Genomic DNA, 22500 nt, shown 5'->3' with positions numbered 1-22500 from the left:
CAATACCATCGCGTTTTTTCGTGCCATTTCTCATCCCTTACCAATCCAAACTCCTCCCAATATACCCTCCCTCTCTCTCTCTCTCTCTCTCTCTCTCTAGTGGAAAGTCAGGCGCACACACACACGCGCACACACATGACTTTCTCCAGCGTTCCTTGATGCCCGGCACGTCGTCCTTGTGGCCTCAATACTCCAGCCTCTGTTTGCCTTGGGTCTTAGCATAACAACGCAAGACAACCAGGGAACTGCAAGAACTCCTCAGGCTTACACGTGACTGGCCCCGTATGAAACCCGTAACCGTATGCGTATTTCCACCAAGGGGGGAAAATGGCGGGAGAAGGAGGAGAAATAGAAGAATAGTAAGATAAACAGGAAGAAAAGGAGATAAAAGTATAAGAGAAGCTATATAAGAACAAAAAAATCACCACTACGCGAGGGAGTCGATGTATAAAAACAGTCTGCCTATTTCCATCCTCTTATCGTCATCCATTTCGTCTGATCTTCTTCTTTATCCTTCAGTACCATGACGCATCTCCATATTCATTCTGGTTACTATTAGGTGATTTTATACAGCTTTAGAAACTTATGTGGGGGATTGAAATAGTAAAGACTGTGACCACTTGTCTTCTGATCCCCATACACTCTTCCTGATGTCAATAAAATGATCTAATCGTACACAAATCTCGAGGTAAAAAATGTATTCTTATACTGAAGGGGTTAAAGCTTCATAATGACTCAGCTCTCGATTACTGAGTCTTCTTCATCCATCCAACACTTTATTTCAGAACCAGTGCCTTTCTATCTCTTTTATAATTCAACTTTATAGTGTCTCTTGTTTTTTTTATCATTCATTATTTCTTGTTGTCTCCTCATTCATGGATCTATTTTTTTTTTTTTCCAGCTTTGTCTCGCTTCTAAATCTCGCTCCAGTTGTTGTTGTTGTTGTTGCTGTTGTTGGTTTTGTTGACGAAGTGTGTGTGACTGTGTATTACTTTTTTTTTTCTTCTTTTTTTTATTTCTACCATTTGGGCTTTTCACGGGAATTTCTGGGCTAAAGGGGATACATTTTGTGGTACCTCCTATCTCAAAGCCCACCCGCTAGGAAACCGTTGCCCCGAGTGAGGCTTTTTGACTGACTGAGTGAGTGAGTGAGTGAGTGACTGAGTAACTGAGTGGTCACAGTCTGTCTTACTGACAGACCGTTGACCATAACCTGAAATACTTCCATCAATGCACCTCAACTACATTCATAAGGGTCTCGATGAACTTAAATGGTTTCTTAAGCACGTTTTTATAATTATAGTGATGGTGACAATAATTCTACAGTGTTATCAGGAAAAAACACTCTTGAGAACCAGACTAACAATCTCTGTAGCCTTTAAACCCTTCAGTACCAAGACGCGTTCTCATATTCATTCTGCTTACTATTTGGTGATTTTATACAGCTGTAGAAACTTACGTAGGGATTAATATTGTGAAAAAACTCTGGACCAGTAATCTTGTGACCTCCATAGACCGTTCCTAATGTCAATGAAATAATCCAATCGTACCCAAACTTCATGTTAAAAATGCGTTCCAGTATTGAAGAGGTTAAAATAATGGTGGAGAGAGAGAGAGAGAGAGAGAGAGAGAGAGAGAGAGAGAGAGAGAGAGAGAGAGAGAGTTTCTGAATAATGGCCATATGTTCTTCCGGGATTAGGAAATATAAAGTACTGAAGGAATGCAATGAGGGTGATGTAAACGAGATTCTTAGCGTTAATGACAGACAGAGAGAGAGAGAGAGAGAGAGAGAGAGAGAGAGAGAGAGAGAGAGACAGATAGCAACAACAATAAAAAAAAATAAATGGGAACGTCATCATTACCTTGACAGTCAGCGCGCGAATACACACACACACACACACACACACACACACACACACACACACACACACACACACACACACACACACACACACACACACACACACACACCGAGTAGTGTAGTGGTTAGCACGCTCGACTCACAATCGAGAGGCCAGGGTTCGAGTTCCGGCGCGGCGAGGCAAATGGGCAAGCCTCTTAATGTGTGGCCCCTGTTCACCTAGCAGTAAATAGGTACGGGATGTAACTCGAGGGGTTGTGGCCTCGCTTTCGCGGTGTGTGGAGTGTGTTGTGGTCTCAGTCCTACCGAAGATCGGTCAATGAGCTCTGAGCTCGCTCCGTAATGGGGAAGACTGGCTAGGTGACCAGCAGACGACCGAGGTGAATTACTCATTTGATTCTTAGTTTAAATCGCCACACATGCATCATCCAACCATCTCTCTCTCTCTCTCTCTCTCTCTCTCTCTCTCTCTCTCTCTCTCTCTCTCTCTCTCTCTCTCTCTCTCTCTCTCTCTCTCTCTCTCTCTCTCTCTCTCTCTCTCTCTCTCTCAATATACCACCATCTGTAATGTAGATAGAAAGTTTAAACCAAGTCCATCTTCTTCTTCTTCTTCTTCTTCTTCTTCAGATCACGACCCTCGAATCCTCTACTCCTTGCCCACACACGACTTTGCTCCTCCTCCTCCTCCTCCTCCTCCTCCTCCTCCTCCTCCTTCACTATCTCTACGCTGCCGATAGTCGTGAAATTCCATCTTTCCGTTTGTCTGTCTGTCTGCCTTGTTATTGTTGTGTGTGTGTGTGTGTGTGTGTGTGTGTGTGTGTGTGTGTGTGTGTGTGTGTGTGTGTGTGTGTGTGTAGCCGCGGGAGGAGAGAGTATAGTATGGTAGTCGGAGAGAAGTTGAGGTAGGAAACAAGAAAAGGAAAGGAGGAAGTAAGGAGAGAAGGAAGAAAGGAAGGAAGGAGGGATGGGAGGATGAGAGGATGGGAAGGAGCTTGGGGATGTTGTCAGGGATGCAGTAGTAGTAGTAGTAGTAGTAGTAGTAGTAGTAGTAGTAGTAGTAGTAGTAGTAGTAGTAGTAACACTAGCCTTGGTATTCAGCAGGCTGTAAGTGTTGATGATGATAATGATGATGATGGTGATTGGTGATGGTGATGATAACGATGACTGATGATGATAATGATACTAATAATGATAATAATAACAATAGTAATAAAAATGATGGCACTAAGGTAATAATAAGTCTGCGCTTTCACCTTCTCTTTATATGGCATATGGAGAGAGAGAGAGAGAGAGAGAGAGAGAGAGAGAGAGAGAGAGAGAGAGAGAGAGAGAGAGAGAATCGTATGCATATATACATATGACTACAAACATACATACACACACAGACAGACATAAAAACTAATCATTAGATACTTATTTTAAACAAATGCTTCCCGAAGCATATCGAGGAAGGAGGAGGAGGAGGAGGAAGAAGAAGAAGAAGAAAAAGAAGAAGAAGAAGAAGAAAAAATGAAGAAGAAAAAAATAATGATACAGAAGAAAAAGAAAAACAACAATACAGAAGAAGAATAAAAGGAAGAATAAGAAGAGAAGAGAATCACGATAAGCCGGAAATGAACAGTCATGCTCATCTTCCGCACCCAGAGAGAGAGAGAGAGAGAGAGAGAGAGAGAGAGAGAGAGAGAGAGAGAGAGAGAGACAGTACCATCTTATCCTGATGCGGTGTAAGAAGCGAGCGTCCCTCATTTCGTTACGGAGAAAACGCAAGGCAACTTTCACCTGGAGTACGATACAAGAGATGAGAGAGAGAGAGAGAGAGAGAGAGAGAGAGAGAGAGAGAGAGAGAGAGAGAGCGTTGGGGATGGAGGGGTGGAGGAGGTTACGCTGGCCGCTGGGTCTTTGCGAGGCGGCGAAAGCGGGGCGGTTAGACAGGGAAGGAAGGAGGGAAGAAGGAAGGGAGGAAAGTCATCTGGAGGGATACATGAAGAAAAAGGGAAGGATGGAAAGACGGAGAGGAATAGAAAGGGTAGAAAAAGGCACAAAGGCATGGAAGAAATGGAAAAAAAAGGAAAAATGTCGCTAAGAAGGATAGAAGGAAACAGGAAGAGGAAAGAAAGGAAGGGAAGGGAAGGATGAAGAAGGGAAGGAAGAAGGATGGATAGATAAGAAAATAGAAAGAAAACAGAGAGAATGTAGGGTAAAGAGAAGGAAGGCAGGAAGAACAGACAAGAAAAAGAAAGGAATGAGAGAGGAAAAATTAGATGGGAATAAGAAAATGATGGAGAGAAAGTAAAAAAAAGAATAGAGAGAGATGTGAGAAAAAGGTGAAAGCGATGGAGAAGGAATAGAAGGAAGACATAATCGAATGGGGAAGGAAGGAGGGAGGGAAAGTAGCAAAGGATAGAAAGAAGAAGGGTAAAGTGAAAGCGAGGGAGGGAAGGCGGAGGAAGGAGTGAAGAAGAGGGCAGAGAGAATTCCATTTATATGAAGGAAAGATGTAACACGAAAAGGAAGGATATAAGAAGGGAAAATAAGAATGGAGGCAGGAGGAGGTATGAACGGTGGTAAGAAGAATAGAGGGCGAGAAGGAGGAGGAAAGATTAGACGGAAAGAAGGAAGGAACGAATGAATAAGCGAACAAACGAAAAAAAAAATAGATATGGTGACAAGTATAGTTTCGTTCTTAAAGATTTGAAGCCGAAGTTCTTGTTCTCCTATTTTCCCTTCAAATCGTGGCTTACATAAAGGAATCAACTGTGAAATTAGAGCTGAATTAATCCAAACCTAGCTTGACCCAACAACGCTAGGGACCATATCAAGTTGAATTTACCGCTTCTTGTACGATCAGTGAGATTAACTCCAGTACCATGACGCGTTTCCATATTCATTCTGCTTACTATTAGGTGGAGATTAAAATAGTGAAGACTGTGGCCATTAATCTTCTGACCTCCATGAACACTTCTTAATGTTAATAAAAGGGCCTCATCGTACACAAATCTCAAGGTAGAAATGTGTCCTATATAGTAATCAGGTTAAGCAACGTTGTGTCTGGTCAGTACTTGACGGGTGACCATACCTAACCAAGCACACACAAATAACACTAATGTCACCAGTATTACCCTGTCTCTGTCACGCTAACTGATGCTTTCTCCCCGACAGGTGGTGCTCCTAGCGGCGGTGGCTCTGACCGTCGCGGGACTGCCCCAGGGGGAGGATGAGCGCCACAGGATCCAGAAGAGAGCTTACCCGCCAGCTGCGTACCCGCCACCACCACAACCACACCCTCAACCACATCCACATCCACAGCCCGGCGGCAAGGGCAAGGGAGGCGGTCACGGAGGAAACAATAAGGGCAGTGGTTATGCCGGGCTGTTCGGCGGCAAGGGCGGCTTCGGCGGCGGTAAAGGAGGCGGTGATGGCGGCTACGGCGGCATCTTCGGCGGCGGTAAAGGAGGCGGCAAGGGTGGCGGAGGTGGCGGCTATGATGGCGGCATCTTCGGCGGCGGCAAAGGCGGCGGCAAGGGTGGCGGAGGTGGCGGCTATGGTGGCAGCATCTTCGGCGGCGGCAAGGGCGGCGGCAAGGGTGGTGGAGGTGGCGGCTATGGTGGCGGCATCTTCGTCGGCGGCAAGGGCGGCGGTGGCGGAGGCTACGGCGGCGGCATCTTCGGCGGTGGTAAAGGAGGAGGCAAGGGCGGCGGTGGCGGGGGCTACGGCGGCGGCATCTTCGGCGGTGGTAAAGGAGGAGGCAAGGGTGGCGGTGGCGGGGGCTACGGCGGCGGCATCTTCGGCGGTGGTAAAGGAGGAGGCAAGGGTGGCGATGGCGGGGGCTACGGCGGCGGCATCTTCGGCGGTGGCAAAGGAGGCGGCAAGGGCGGCAGTGGCGGCGGCTATGGCGGCGGCTTCGGCGGCGGTAAAGGAGGCGGCAAAGGTGGTGGCGGCGGCGGCTACGGCGGCATTTTTGGCGGCGGCAAAGGAGGTGGCAAGGGCGGCAGCGGCGGCTATGGCGGCGGTAAGGGAGGCGGCAAGGGCGGTGGTGGCGGCTATGACGACGACGGCGGCAAGGGAATGTTCGATTTCTTCAAAGGCTTCACCGACATGTTCAGCTTCGGCGGCGACAAAGGAAAGGGTGGTCGTGACGCCGCCCCCCAGCCCATCCTTGTGTACGGCCCGCCCCCCACCCAGCATTACGGCCCCCCACCCAAGGCTTCCTACGGCCCCCCTCCGCCCCCACCTAAGGCTTCTCATGGTCCTCCTCCCAAAGCCCCTAAGGCTTCTTATGGCCCACCTCCACCCCACCTAAGGCTTCATACGGTCCCCCGCCCAAAGCACCAAAGGCTTCTTACGGCCCACCTCCTCCCCCACCAAAGGCTTCATATGGCCCTCCTCCAAAGGCTCCCAAGGCTTCTTATGGTCCACCTCCTCCCCCACCTAAGGGTTCATATGGTCCTCCTCCTAAGGGTTCTTATGTCCCTCCTCCTTCTCCTCCCAAGGCTTCCTACGGCCCACCTCCTCCACCACCCAAGGGCTCATATGGTCCCCCTCCTAAGGCCCCCGAGGCTTCATATGGCCCACCTCCTCCCCCACCTAAAGGTTCATATGGCCCCCCTCCTAAAGGCTCCTTCGTACCCCCTCCTTCCCCTCCCAAGGCTTCCTATGGACCTCCTCCTCCTCCCGCTAAGGGCCACGGCACACCATCCGTTGCCTATGGTGCCCCCAAACCAGTGGATATAGTGGTTCCTCAGGAGTCCTACGGGCCACCTCTACCTCCTCCTAAAGGTTCCTACGGTCCACCACCACCACCACCACCACCGCCATCAGATAGCTATGGCTTGCCCTCTGATCCCCTTCCTATAGAATCCAACACTTATTCAGCCCCACCTCCCCCTCCTCCTCTCTACTCCGGGGACTCAGACGGCCGTGGGTCCAGCCATGTTCAGAAGGGCAGTTTCGTCCCCGATGGATCTCCTATCACCCCCAACTACAACAGGCCTCTTCCCTCCAAGCCAGACTGTGAGGCCTGCGATGTGTTCCCCTGGGTCCCTGTGGAGGATATTGCCCCTGTCCCCGCAGCCTATAGCCCCCCCAGTGGTGCTCCCCATTGCTAAGGAAGAGATTGATGTTGGTGCCCCTGCTCCTATTGAGGTCTACCCGCCTGGAGAGTAAGTGTGATGGTTGTGGTAGTGTTGACAGATGTATGTTAGGTTAGGTTAGGTTAGGTTAGTTAGTAGTAGTAGTAGTAGTAGTAGTAGTAGTAGTAGTAGTAGTTGTAGATGCAGTAGTAGTAGTAGTAGTAGTAGTAGTATAGTTGTAGATGCAGTAGTAGTAGTAGTAGTAGTAGTAGTAGTAGTAGTAGTAGTAGTAATAGTTGTAATTGTAGTAGTAGTAGTAGTCGAAGTCGTAGTAGTAGTTGTTGTTGTTGCAGTTTTTGTGATTTCATTCTATTCATTTTCCATCAACTTTCCAAAACTTTTCCTTCCTGCATGGCTTTCCCTCACAGCAGCGTTTCATATGTATAGATAAGAAAAATCAGTCTCTAATACACGACCTACGGCAAGATTCAAAACTTTGTAAACACTAAATTCTATGAACGAGCAAACGCACTGGTAAACTCTTGCATTAGAGAGGAGGATAGAGTAGGAGTGAGAGAAATTAGATTGAACAACGAGAACTGTAGAAAGAGGGAAGAAGGGGAAGCCATGACAGTTAGCAATACAAGATGAGCAGTTAGTGTAAAAGTAGCGATAGAAGACGGCAAGAGATACTACTAGGGAGGAAGATAGAGTAGGAGTGAGAGAAAGTAGAATGGAACAACGAGAATAGAACGAGGGAAGAAAGGGAAGCCATGACAGTTAGCAATATAAGATGAGCAGTTAGTGTAAAAGAAGACGGCAAGAGAAATAGTCTCAGTTTTTTTTTTTTTCATCGTATGTTTCTCTATTACAGGGCGCCTCTCCTTGATGTTCGCTCGCCGTTTGACAATGTGGTTTCGTCGAGCGATGGAGGATCACAGGAGGCAATCTTCATCACCGGAGACGTGGCGTAAGTGTGTGTGTGTGTGTGTGTGTGTGTGTGTGTGTGTGTGTGTGTGTGGAAAGCGGCAGCGAAATCTGTTTTAATCACTTCAGTACTAGAACATATTTTCATCATGAATTTTTGAGTGCGATTAGACGATTTTATTTACATTAGGAAGGTTCTATGGAGGTCAGAAGATTAATCGCCAGAATCTTCACTATTTTGCTGTCCACTTAAATTTCTGAAGCTGAGTAATATAAAATAGTAAGCAGAATAAATATTAGAACGCGTTACAATACTAAAGAAGTTAAATTTTTGTCTGTCTGTCAATCTGTTTAAACCTGTCCACTATACTTCATTTATGTATCTATTTGTCTGTCTATAAATCCTTACTCTCTCCTTCTACTTTATTATCTATTCGTCTTTCTGTCTTTCTGTCTGTCTGTCTACCCTAATCTAACCTGACCTAATCTTACCTAACCTCACATTTACGTAATCCTTTCCTTTACCCAGCGCTCATAAATAGATACATAAATAGATACAAATAGATGAATAAACTGATAGATAGACTGACATATTTCACTCACCATACAACTTTTAACCTTAACTCCTTCAATACTAGGACACATTATTACCTTGGGACCTGTGAACGATTAGACCATTTTATTGACATTAGGAAGGGCCTATGGAGGTCAGAAAATTAGTGGGCAGAGTCTTCACTATCTTAATTACCCACATAAGTTTCTGAAGCTGTATAAAATCACCAAATAGTAAGCAGAATGAATATGGAAACACGTTATGATACTGAAGGGGTTAACATTCATACAAGCCTTTTCTTTGGCACCAGCACCGAGACACGAGACCCGCGCATGGATCTCACGACTCACGGCTCTGGCGGCGACGTGATCACCACTCAGGATATTTTGGGGAAGGAGCCTCTCTTTCTTGAGGACGGTGAGTGAGTGAGTGAGTGAGTGGATGGAGAGGTGAGTAAGCAGATGAGCAGGTGAGCAGGTTGGCGAGTGGGTGGATGAGAGAATGAGGTTGATGAGTGGGTGAAACGAGAGAGAGAGAGAGAGAGAGAGAGAGAGAGAGACTAATAACCCGTTCCCCCGCCTCTTCCTTCAACAGTTTCGAGCATTGAGACTGACATCGTGACACTGAAAGACGTGAGGAGTGTGCTAGTAGGCGTAGTAGTAGTAGTAGTCTTCTATAGTAGCAAAAAATCACTAGTAACCTCAAAAAACTGACAGATTTAACGAAAGCCATTTTTTTTTTTTTCTCTTGTGTGATTCGGCGAGTAGCAATTCCTTTCGTGTGGTCTTGCTATTTTTGTCACTCATTTATTAAGAGATCGATATTTGATCGCTATTTTCACACTTCAATGGATAGTAAAGGTGTCTGCTTTACTCACGGGTAGCTCAACTTGATAAGAACAATATTTTCATAATACCTGATACTTTATTGGTTCATACACTTGTAACTATACTCTGTCAACTCTAAAGTGGCTCCTGGGCTCAACACGTATTGTAGCTTATTGATGATGTAATTGATTTGATGTGAATAATTCTTGTTTTCTGTTAATCTACTCGCTTATCACAAGGACAGCTCACGGTTTTCCTCATAGTCTGACAACCAATCATTGCTCCAGGGCACAAGTCAGACCGAGACCCAGGAGCCACTTTAGAGTAGACGGACTATGACAATATATTTATCTATCCCTCTGTCTATCTGTCTACAGCCCGCCATCACCACCACTGACTTCAACACCGACCCAGTAATCACCATAGTGGAACAGTAAGTATGATCAACACCATTAATACTAACATCACCATTATTACATGTCACCACCACTAATAACATCACTTTGATTACCAGCACCATCATCATTTGTTGTTTTCGTTATCATTCATCACTATTACCATCATTTACATCATCATTTTACATCACTATACTCGTTTGCTCTCATCACCATCATCACCACCGTCATCTTTACAAAATCACCACACTGATCTTGTTTTTCTCATCATCATCACCATCCCAGACACTATCATTATCATTACTCCCCATCTCATTATCATCATTACTTCAACTACCGGCACGAGCATTATTAGCACATTATCTTTACCATCACCAGAGAGAGAGAGAGAGAGAGAGAGAGAGAGAGAGAGTCAACATCATACAGTCCACTACCACAAGACTAACTGAATAATGTAATGACTGATCTGACTAACATCTACTGTACTGTGAGAAAACTAACCATATCTAACAAAGACTAATAATTCTAACCGAAGCTTAAACTAACTCATTTTTAACCCAAGTCATCATTTCTTCTTTCCTTCGCCGCAAGTAAGTCTCTCATATACCTACATGTATCACACTGCTTACATTAACCAAGCTTATCCATTCACAACACACTTACTCACGCTTGTATTTACGTATGAGTATGTAACATTCACTCTGGCTTTGCTTACTTTGTCCCGTATTCAGAAACACTTCGATCTCACTATTTCCAAAGGCTACAAAGATGATTAGCCGAATTATCGATGTCTCTCCTATGAATAATGAAGAAAACTTATTAATCTGCCACTCGAACTGTAAAAACACTCTTAAAAACTCATACAGTTTCACCTAAAGCCTTTTGAAACTAGTGTAAGTGCGCGCAGAAGTGTTTCAAATTACGGTCATTAACCCTAAGATGTTGCCTTGTTGCCATGTTGCTGTACTAACTCATTATTGACAACTCCTTTGTTTCCCTGTCATGATGTCAAGGTACCCAGCACTCCTACTTTGTCTTACTACTCATAACAGGGACTCTCCAACTCGCCTTGTACAGTCAGCTGCTCTTGTGCGCTTGCTTGCTACACCGATACCAGTCTCCAGCCCCGCCAGCGCCTCTCAAAGCCCCGATCACGTCACAGACACTCCAGCTGGTGATGCAGGCACTGAAAGTCTAAGTACCATAGGAAACCTCACCACCACACCACTGCCACAGCCTCTTACCAACACATCATCACCAGTTACGAATGTTACAAGAACGTTTACTACTACAGCACCACTGCTCCACACTATCACGGTATTAGCCTCGTCCTTCAGCACCACAACGCCACCATCACCACTCACTGCAGCCTCGTCGCATGGCACTAGTAACCCTCTCCGTAGTAAGGGTCAGGATGAGGCACACAACAAGTCTGTTACTGATTCAGCTTCCTTGAACGAGGAAGAGGAGGAAGAGGAGGAGGAGGAGGAGGAGGAGGAGGAGGAGGAGGAGGAGGAGGAGGAGGAGGAGGAGGAGGAGGAGGAGGAGGAAGAAGAAGAGGAGGACGAGGACGACAAGGAAGGAGAGAACAATGAAGAGATGGAAGAGGAAGAGAATGAGAAAAAAGAAAACAACAACGAAGGGAAGAAGAACAAGGACGTGGAGGAGGAGGATACGATGACAACTCCGCCCTCTACCACAGACGCCCCGAGAACCAACACTCATTCAGGATTGTCAACTGAGCCAGGCGATGGCGGTGACCTGCTGAAGGCAGACTCGATCAGCGGCCGGGAAGGCCTCATTGCCGCCTTAATAACATCACCGCTGCCTGGTGAGAAACTTAGAAAGCCTTCTGAAGATGCGGTGACGGCTGGCAGTGGCGTCAGCAACAACAGCCATGTCCTTAGTTTAGATGTGACACAACTCCACGCTCCGAGGAACAATGAAACAGAGACTTTCAGGCCAAGGGACGAGGACGTGCGAGGAGACGAGGACGTGACAGATATGCGGCAGGACAGGGAATCAAAAGGAGATCCTGATAGCGGCACGCCCTCACAGCACCCTGTACCGCCAGTGTTAACCTCTGCAGTTCCTCCCCGCCACAATTCTAAAAATATATTCATAAATAACATTTTTTCTGTACACAGTCTTCCCCATCAGTCATCCGTCGTTGTCCTACATCAGGATCAGACGCCAAACCTTGTGGTCTCTAGACGCCCCGCGCAGCCCACGGTCCAGCCACCCCCATCTTCTGCGCCAGTTACCCAGACTCACCAAGCAAACGGTCTCCATCCACCACAGCCAGTCACGCCCTTGACATTCACGACACCCGTTCCTCTCTCGAGGGGGTCCCCTGAGAACACTGACCCTCGTCACAAGGAAGACTCTCCTGAAGGATTCCTCACTCCATCTCCCAAAATTGAGAGTTTCTCCCGGCATCCAATTCGTGGATTTGTTGTTAATGAAAACATCTCGGTTCAAAGCTTAACCAAGGCTCCGCCTACAAACATCTGGAGGATTCCTGGCAACCTCTCTGCTGGAGAACCTCAGCAACCTTCATCCACCATCTCTGCCGATGCCAACATGTCCACGAGGAAACCGGAGGCAGAATCTGGTGGTGGCGGCATGGCTTTGGCCATCACCAAGCCGTCCCATGCTGACTCTGAGACATGGCACGCCTCTCATGCACGCCCTCTTTCTCTCTTGTCCAAAGACACATTGGCACCTTCCTCACAACATTGGCAAAATGAGCAAGTCCATCATCGGATGGCACTCAGATCCCAGGGCGAGGACGAGACCTCAGTTGTGCTCGGCAGTCGAATTAAGGAGCTACTTTCTAAATTCTTCACTAATCCAGAAACATCTATGGAGGATAACGAGCAGACAAGTTCATCAGTTGAGAAAAGAGGACCGCCCAGCGTCCCTCGGAACATGGCTCCTAGACCTCTCTTCTCCCTTGTTCAACGCCGACCTCTTGTAGCCGAGCAGGGAGGCGTCAGGCTGTCCCCTTTGTCCACCGGTGGGAGGAGGTTGACATCCCAGACATCTAGATATAAAATCGTGACAAAGCAAAGTGACGGATCGGGAAGGATGGAGTCAACGTTTACTAGGGAATCACCGCGCCCTTCACAACATCGTGGCAACGTTCCTATATCTAACACCAAATTAAACTCTGGTTTACAACCTTCCAGGCTTCTGATAAACTCGCCAACAACGTTTGCTCATGACAACACACAAAAACAAAAAAATTCTCCCTTCTCTAGCCAAGAAGAACAGAGGCCACAGTTCACTAGCAGCAGCCTGCCGCCTCCTTACCTACTGCTCCATCTTCCATACCTGTTCAGGGGCAACAAGAGCCTCGATACCAACAGGAAAATATTAGTGCCTCTGTGCCTCTTGCCGACATCCTCAGGAGCTAAGCTGCTGCAAAAACAAGACCTCTCCTTTCCTTCCTCGACCTCCAGTACTCCGCCATCCACAGCCCCCCGTTCTTCTCACCGTCGCCTGGGGGACAGTACTGACAGCAGCAACCAATATCAACAGCTTCCTGAGAGAAGGTTGGCCGTGCCTAGCTAGTGGGGCCTTCCTGAGTCCCTTTCATCTTTAGAAGCCTAGATGCATGACGCACCTTAAGCATGCCCGCACCTAGACCTTTAGTTGATGTCTACAACCTTATAAACCCATGCTTAGCCACACCACTATTCCTTAACACTCATCCCTGCATGCATCCTACTCCTCGCTGACTCTAAACTTAACATATATGCATACATAAACAGCCTCAATAGTTGTACTTACACCTTGGCTTTTTGCAGAAACACAGTGCAAACTTATGAGGAACCAGCGCTGGCCGCAGGACCTAGCGTCACCGGTGCAGTGCTGGATGCCAAGTTTGAGGGGATTCCTGTGGAAGAGGATGTGAGCTCTATTGGGGTTGTGGGACCCGTGGAAGTTGTGGCACCCGCTCCCGTCTCACAGGTATTATCAAACGATAATACTTAACAGTTTTCACTTAACATCAGCGACCTCTGGTGTCACTTTCTCATTTATGTAGCACCAAAATACCAGTCAGTCAGTCAGTCTGTCAGTTAATTCTGACAAATATCTAATTAGTCAGTCAATCAGTCAGTTAGGCACTTAATCAGTCTGGCAATGATTCCAACAGTCACTGAGTTAATTAGTCAATCAGTCAACCCAAACAGATATTTTACCAGTCATTCATTCATTTATTTTTTCAATCAATCAATCAATCAATCAATCAATCAATTACTCACTTGCTCAATTCGAACAGATTATTTACCACTCACTCACTCAGCCAGTCAAGTAGTCATTCATTCATTCACTCACTCACTTAATCCAAACATCTCTAACCAGTCAGCTCATCACTCACTCACTCACTCACAATTCCAACAGATCTCTTACAATGATGGAGGCAGCCAGATCATCAACATTGGAGAGCCAGTCTTCGTGAGTCAGTCCACAGGCGAGGCGCAGCTTGGAGGGAGTATAGGTTTTCCGACCCTGTGTTCAAAACTGTTTCGGAGCCTCAGTTCATTTCTGTTTCGGAACCACAGTTTGCTTCCCAACCGGAAGTCACTAGGTATGTGTATTATTATTATTGTTATTATTATTAGTTGCTATATGTAGTACCAGTAGTATTAGTAGTAGTATTAGTAGTAGTAGTACTATTTTTTTCATAGTAGTAGTAGTAGTAATAGGAGTTGTGACAATTTGTGTGGCATAAAATAATGTTATGTATGTATGTATTGTTTAAATTGGAATGGTAGTACATATTGTTTCGCATCCATCTTTTTTCAATTAATAGTGTTGTAATAGATTTCCTACTAGTGCACCGTGCCCACCACTACCACCGCCACCACCAGCACAACCATAACACTTGACTTTACTTCACTCTCACTTCTACACTTCAAACTGACGCAACCATCACCACTACTACACATCGCTATCAACTTTTCTTCTTCCTGCTTCCCCTCCTCCTATCCCTTTCCCGTTCACACACTGCAACAAAACCAGTAATAATAGTAATGATAATAATCTTGAAATTAATAGTCTTAATCGATAACAATAATAATGATAATGATGAAAATTGCATGGTTCCGAGTGAATAGTATACATATATAGTTGATTTCAAAATAACCATAGATGGAAAGAGTATACCTACAAGCCTCTGTCTGTATGAATGTATGAATCAAGTGTTTATACCAAGCATGTCACTGGACAGTATACAGTATGGTCTCCCTGTGCCTCTCCCGCGCCAGCCCACCATCTTATTAAATTATCACTACAAAATTCCCTCGAGAATCCAAGTTACTTCCATTAGATTTCAATAAAAGTATCAGAAAGTGTGAAGTTAAGATTCGGTGGTGTTCTGGGAAACCTGTAGCATTTTATGGAGTGTTAAGTAAGTTTAAAGAATTTTTTATCGGAGTGGTGGAGTTGGCGTGGGCGAGGTGCTGGCGGTCAAAAGTTGGCGGTATTGGTGCCAGCATGCTAACGGTAGTGTTGCATGTGCCCCCTCCTCCAGCCTGGTGACGGCGACACAGCCTGACGCCACCGTCGCTGGCATCGATGTGAGGGTCGTTCAGAATCCCAACCTCCAATTCTCGCAACCACTGGAGGCTGGAACACATGGTGGAGCGCTGCACGAGGTAGCGGCCCCTCAGATCATTCAGCGGGACGTGGGAGTGGAAGTCGTGAATGCTGGACTCCCTCAGTTTGTTGACCAGACGCGAGGTGATGCTGGAGACAGTATATTTGTTGAGATCAGCGAGCCTCAGTTCAAATCAGTTTCCCAACCAGAATTTATCTCAATCTCTGAAGCGAATATTGTTTCTGCTGGGCAGTCTTCACCATCTGTAGGCGTGCCACTGCCTCAGGCTCAGGGGAACAGTAACCCAGGCTGAACTGACTAACGCTTTTCCCAACATCCAAGAGCTGAATGTAAATACAGTGGTTGGTGCCCCAGTCTTCGTTGACTCGTCGCAGGGACAAGCCGGCGAATCTCAGTTTGTATCTCTGTCAAATCCCCAGTTCAAGACCGTGAGCCAAGGGCAGACAATATTTCAGTCTGAGCCTCAGATAGTGAGCTTTGACGATTCTCTTGAGTCTCGAGAAGTGATCACCAGTGGAAGTTCAATCTCTCCTGGAAATCTTATCGGATCATTCCAGTCCCAAGTTGGTAACCCAGTGCTTGTTGATTCCTCACAGGGACAAGCCGGCCAGTCCCAGTTTGTGTCCTTGTCCAGTCCCCAGTTCAAGGGTGTGAGCCAAGACCAGATCATCTTCCAGTCCGAGCCTCAGATTGTGGGCTTTGATGATTCCCATGAGGTGATCACTGGTGGAGGATCCATCTCTTCTGGAACCCTAATCGGATCATTTGAGACTGAACTGGAAGACGATTCCTTTGATTCCCAAGAGTTTGTGTCCTTCTCGCCCGGTGCCTCTGTTTTGTCTGGGAATCTAGTTGGGTCTATCACCAGCGGTGTGTCACTGCCTCAGCCATTGCACATTGATGACCACTCACAGGAATCTTCTGTCCTACCTGCACACTTGGTGGGTCAAACATTCGGCAGTCACTCAGTGTTAAAAGATCACTCAGACAGTGAAGAGTCTTTCACCTTTGTTCAGGAGCCTTCAGTCATACCAGGAAATCTCATAGGTCAGTCCATCAGTGGTCCACCCTCAATACGCGAAGACCGCTCTCATGGTGGCAAGTCTCTTGGTTTTTCCCAGCCTGCTGTTGTATTACCAGGGAACTTAGTGGGCCAGTCATTCCAAACGCAGAACGATTTCCACTTGTCCCAAAAACCACAGCCCTTCAGCAGCGGAAGCTCTGTTCTTACCGGACACCTTGTTGGGTCTACCTTCAGTCAGACTGGTGGGTCACAATCTCAGTTCACGGAAAGCTTAAACTCAGCACCTGAAGCATCTGGAGGGAGTGCGATCACCGCTGCCCAACCACTGTTCGTATCCCAGCCTGAGTTACTAGAGTCCACTTTCTCCTCGGCCCTCAGCCAAGACTCAGTGGGTGTTCCCCTCTCGGCTGCCTCCCCGCAGGTCAAAACACCAGATATGGGCTCGCTACCACTTGCAGACTCCACCCTGTTCTCCCCGTCCTCCCCCTCCTTCCCTCCCTTCTCCGGGGATCTAGAACCAGCCAACGTGGTGCAAAACAAGTAAGTTACAGTATCTGTTTACCTTTCTGAATGCAGTCTCCAGGAATGAGGTGGTTCTTAGTCTAACACAAAGGGAACCGTTGTAGAATGCAGGGGATTCTTGAAAGCTAAACCTTTATTGTATTGGACTGCTAATTTATGTAACTACTTCTAGAATTGAGATAATTAACTGTTAAGAAGTGGTGGCATCTGCATGGAAATGTTACCTCTATGATAATCACGATGATGGCGCCATTCATTTACCTGAAGCAACACACAGACACACTTGATGAAGAAACAAACCTCACAAGATGAAAAAAGGACCGAAAGAAACAGAGAGAGAGAGAGAGAGAGAGAGAGAGAGAGAGAGAGAGAGAGAGAGAATTACACAAATGCAAAGAGACAAACAGCAAGATAGACGAACAGGCAGGTACACAAATAGACACTTACAATGACAAATAGACACTGACGGCCTAACAAACACATGAGCAGACCAGACCGTACTGAAAACTAAACAACTGTCTTAATAATTCCACAGCGAACTGGTGCAGCCGCTCGACCACGCCCTCCCAGAACCCATCCACACTGAGTAAGTAGTACAATGGAAGACTCGGCTCATTTGCACCCGAGGCTAAAAAAAAAATATATTATAACATTCAACCATAAAAAATACCATAGAAAATTAACTTAATTAAACACTTCTAACACTAGTAAAGGTGTTGATGATGACATAGATGATGACAATGATGACAATGATGGTGATAATGATGATGATATTGATAAGTTGTGCGTGTGTGTTTGCGTGTGTGTGTGTGTGTATGTGAGTCGTTATTTATTCTACTTAGTATAACAGCATAATGATTCTAGAGATGTATATAGCTCTGCATGTACGTATGTATATATGTATGTGTATGTATAGCATGTATGTACGTAGCTCTCCCCGTTATGTTTGCTATTTTCCCACTCATCTTTCATTAACGTTGATATTGTAGTAAACTTCTTTTTTTGTGTGTATTTTTATATATAGTTTAATTTACTGTTTGCCGTTTAATTATGTTGTCTTGTTATTTTATCTATATTTCCTTGTGTGTGTGTTTGTTGGTGTCTGTGTTGACGTAAGAAGCTGACAGGGTGACGTCAGCACTGCACTCGTGAATAGATAACACTAGTACACACACACACACACACACACACACACACACACACACACACACACTAATTTGTTTAATAAATTTCAAAACACATTCAGAAAAAGGAAACAAAAAGTTGTGAAAGTGCTCTCTCTCTCTCTCTCTCTCTCTCTCTCTCTCTCTCTCTCTCTCTCTCTCTCTCTCTCTCGTACACAATGACACAATCTGCATTCTGGGTCTTAACATGTAAAGTCTTGCCCCATGAAGCTTCGATTTTTGCTTTGCTTTGCTTTGTTTAAGTAACATTAAGTACCTGAACCATCTCGCCATGCCCTGCCAAGCCCGCCCCGTCTCCTTGTGCCTTTGGACTCGACAAGCTACCCAGTCCCAGCCCAGCCCTCTCCTACTACGCCTCGCCCACCCCAGCCTGCGTCTCTCTTTACCAAAAAAAAAAAACCTTCGCTGGATTATCAATAGTAGCTCCGCCCTAACTAGTCCCGCCCCAGCCTAGACCAGTCTCAGCCTAGCCCCCTCCAGTCTTCCACGCTGTTGAGATGACTGAGACCTGCCACGCCCCTCTCAGCCCCGCCCCGCCCCACTGACTCAACACTGGACTTAATCTAATGGACTTGACATACTTGACGTGTTTTCATCGTTCCGTCCCGTCCCACTTCTTAGTTACTCTATGTCAGAAAATTTACTTAGCGATGCACGAGAGGGGGAAAAATGATATGGAAATTTAAATGCTTTCTTTGCTTCTCTCTCTCTCTCTCTCTCTCTCTCTCTCTCTCTCTCTCTCTTGGACAGTGTTGTATGTCTGTGCATGCAGCTTACTTCAAAATGTGTAGTTTTCTTCTAACTAATTCCATGTTTTTGTGTATTTCTGTCTTCACTGTGTAGGGAATAATAGTGTGTCAACTCTAACCTCACGTCTTGTAATAGTCCTTCCTGAAAATTGTGTAGGAAATGCTACTGTTTTCACCCTAACTAACCTCGCATCTCGTAACGGCGTTCACTTTAAAATGCATAAGAGATAAATGCTTCATCCTAACCACGTGTGTGCATGCGGCTTGCCTCAGGAAGGTCAACATTGTACTGGTCTTAACATTATCCCAAGACCTAGACCTGACGCACCGGAGCCTCAGCCTGAACGTAACTCACAGCTAATACTCCGCCGCCGCTTCAGCAACGCGCTTACGCTTCTGCTTCATCGTCTTTTCAGCGCTTCTGTAGATTTGAATCTCGGTGAGCCGGTGACGCATAACACAGCAGAGCCTCAGCCCTTCACTCGCAGCGTGCAACTTCAGCAGTTTGGCTCTCCGCTGCCAGGACTTAACCAGCTTCCTCAGGATGACTCAGGCATTCACTACTCAGCCCCAGGACAGACGGTGCGCATCTCGTTCGGTGGTTCAAAGCCTAAGAGCGAGGTTCAGGTTTCACCCTTTGCCAGGTCCAACACTGTGGAGAACCCCCGGCCACCACGAGGCGCAAGTCAGGGAGGCAATGGTGGTGGTCTGGTCAACGCTATCACTTTTAAGCCTGCAAAACCCACGACGCAGCAGGAGGAAGAGGATGTGTTCACCACCCCCACTAGTCCCACCATCACCACCACTGCCACCACCATCGCTGAGGCAGACACCACCACTGACCCCACCACCACCACCACCACTACTATTAGCCCATCACGCCCACACACAAAAATACGCTTTCGTCCCATCCCGAAGAGGCCGTTTGCTCCTTCCTTCCCTCCACTGGCCAAGGAAGGAATTAGACACTTGGGCAAAGTTTCCTTACGGCCAAACTTCTTCAAGTCCCAGAATTCAGAGATAGAGGACATTCCAGCGACAGATTCCACCCAGGCCAACGAAGAGGAAGCGACGCCAGTGAGTGAAGGAGAGGCAGAGGAAAGCACCACGGAGGCAGCACCTGTGTTGGGCGGTGTCCCCAGGTGAGTCAGGGAACGACGCGCGACCCTCACACATGCATTCGTAACTCGCGGACTTGTGTGATGACCAACGACTCTATGCTGGACGCTACTGAGACTAACCAGCGACCTTGAGACCCAGCCAGTCATTCAGACTTAACCATCCAGTCAAATAGTTATAGCTAATTAGACATTCAGTCCACCAGTCATCATTCAGATAATCATTTAGTCTATGACACTAGCTAGTTATTGTAGTTAGTTAATTAGTTAGTAAGTCAGTGAGTAAATTCATCATGAAGTTTAATAATTATTCAGTTCATCAGTCATTCATTCAGTCAGCAAAACAAAGATGGTCACAAGGACAGCGCAAAGCAACACAACTGTTCTGTGAGTGACGATCGGAGCCAATCACCAACATTGACCTTCATTCGACTTGATCAATATACATTTCCTCCTCCTCCTCTTCCTCCTCCTCCTCCTCCTCCTCCTCCTCCTCCTCCTCCTCCTCCTCCTCCTCTTCCTCCTCCTTCTCCTCCTCCTCCTCTACTGATTCGATCACTGACCCTAACTTACTGTGGCTTCCTCCTTTCCAGCACCACGGATAGCACCACCACCACCACCACCGTCACCAGCACCAGCAGCAGCACTACAAGCAGCAGCACAAGAAGCAACGGTGGTTTTGTGTTCCCCAAGAGGCGTAACGTGACTTTGCCCTTCGGTACTCGCCTGGCCAGACGCAGACGCCCCCTGCTTACTAACAAGTCCTCTGGTAATTAACTAACACCTTCACTCACTCCTCCTCCTCCCTGAGACCCTGCTGCTGCTGCCCCTGCTTGACTGCTGCCCGATGCCCTCCACTTCCCTGCCCTCACCTCGTCTCACCTCATCCCTTCCTAGTTTCTTCAACTCTCACTAACTAGGAAAGATCGTATACTCAAATATTTCGTCTTTCTACACACCTCTCCCAGGGCTCTCGTGGAAATTATTGGGGTTTTCTCAAGAGTGTATCAATAATTCTTGTAATAGTAATAGGAGTTTATATTATCAATGGGGGATAAGCACTCTTTGAAAACCCTACTTATTTATGTTACCTCTGAAAATGGTCTTAATGGAAGCCAGAAGCCTGTAAGAATACCACTAATGATATTACAACTAGATAATGTTAGGATGAAGCTAATAATCCTTCAAGCTTTCAGTTATCCTTTACTCAGCTTACTAATATCACCGTCCACCTGTTTGATTAATACAGGTCACCCTCTCCTGCCATAACCTCGAGTCTTATCCTCCCATCCTCTTCCCTCCATCTCCAGCCCAGCAAACTAACCCCAACCACACCTCTATTCCCCGGCCGTCCCCAGCCTCCACCACAACAGCATCCCAGCAAAAGCCTCGTCCTCGTCCTCGGCCTTCCACTCACTCCCACACCCACTCCACCACCAACAAGAACCCGCATCCCGCACCCCAGCACCAGTCCCGCGCCCCACGCACCGCCTTCGCTAATATACCACCCCCGGTTTTGTCCCCTTCTGGCATTCCTCTGGTGGTGGTTCCTGTCAGTGCCCCCTCGACTCCTGCCCCAAAAGACCCTCCTCTCCTCCCGAGTCGGAGTCTCCTCCCTCCACCAGTGTTTAGCAAGCCCAGGCCGCCTCCATCACTACGTCTCCAGCCTCTCTTTGCCCTACAGGAACTTAGAGGCTCTAACCAAGATGAGTCTTTACCTGAAGAGCGTGAGGTGGAGGTCAGTCACACGCCACCATTAGACACTGGAAGAAATGAGGCTCCCCTGATCCTACAGTCACTCCAGAGTTCACTCAAGGGAGGAATACACAGGAGTGGTCCCTTAAACATGTCTGACTCTCCCTGGGTGCCTCTCTACCCTGCTACCACCACCACCAGGCCAGACAGACAGTCACAGATCCCTCAATTCACCCACAGCAAGTCCTTCCCTCAGCCTATTTCATCCAGCCGCACCAGTTCATCCAAGGCATTCCCTAAGGCGCCCAAACGCTCTCCCGGCAAGGACTCTGAGGAGGATGCCATCAGGGAAGCTATGATTGAGCTTCAGAGGCTTAATTAATACGGGAGGTTCAACTAAGAGGCTCATCCATTTACTCATCCACCCACTCACTCACCTACCTCCACGTGCGTCTGTATATATTTGTATGTTATGCTTGATCGGTTTATATACAATTTTTTTCCTGACTCACTGGCTCACTCCCTCATTCATTCTTGATTCAATATTCTCTCTCTCTCTCTCTCTCTCTCTCTCTCTCTCTCTCTCTCTCTCTCTCTCTCTCTCTCTCTCTCTCTCTCTCTCTCTCGTACTTGACTTATTTCCCTCTCTCTCCATCACTTACTCACTCACATCCCGGTGCATTCAGTATTCACTCAGCCTTAACTCTCTCTCCTTCCCACCCTCCCTCACTCACATCCCGGTGCAGCCAGCCAATAAGTCCCTCACCCATCCCAATCCTCCCGTCCTCCCTTAATTCTTCCGTGCCCTCACAGCCCCTCGCTCAAACTTCGCGTCGCAGTCAGCTAACCAAGCAACAGAGTCTTCGAGAGAACAAGCGCTCAACCAAAAAAAGGCTGCTTCTATTTAAGTCCTCCCGCAAACAGTTACCGAAGGAATTGATGTCAGA

The 22500-nt window shown here is 47.0% G+C and overlaps 1 protein-coding gene across 1 annotated transcript in view; it reads left to right on the top strand.

Annotated features, from left to right (window-relative positions):
- LOC123503445 (serine-rich adhesin for platelets-like) overlaps positions 1–22500 on the top strand; it is a 37918-nt gene that overhangs the window by 14651 nt on the left and 767 nt on the right. Inside the window, 13 exon segments of the mRNA XM_045253209.1 lie at positions 5021–6155; positions 6158–6961; positions 7805–7904; positions 8721–8831; positions 10685–11034; positions 11380–13189; positions 13445–13519; positions 14062–14229; positions 15175–15505; positions 15549–16825; positions 17343–17393; positions 19157–19882; positions 20452–22500. The exon segment at positions 20452–22500 is cut by the window's right edge and continues 767 nt beyond it. Coding sequence (XP_045109144.1) covers positions 5021–6155; positions 6158–6961; positions 7805–7904; positions 8721–8831; positions 10685–11034; positions 11380–13189; positions 13445–13519; positions 14062–14229; positions 15175–15505; positions 15549–16825; positions 17343–17393; positions 19157–19882; positions 20452–20635 — 7122 coding nt within the window. The 3' untranslated portion in view covers positions 20636–22500.

The sequence above is a fragment of the Portunus trituberculatus genome, chromosome 14, assembly GCF_017591435.1.
Source record: "Portunus trituberculatus isolate SZX2019 chromosome 14, ASM1759143v1, whole genome shotgun sequence".
Classification (NCBI taxonomy): Eukaryota; Metazoa; Arthropoda; class Malacostraca; order Decapoda; family Portunidae; genus Portunus; species Portunus trituberculatus.
This window is presented reverse-complemented; position numbering and strand designations above follow the sequence as displayed.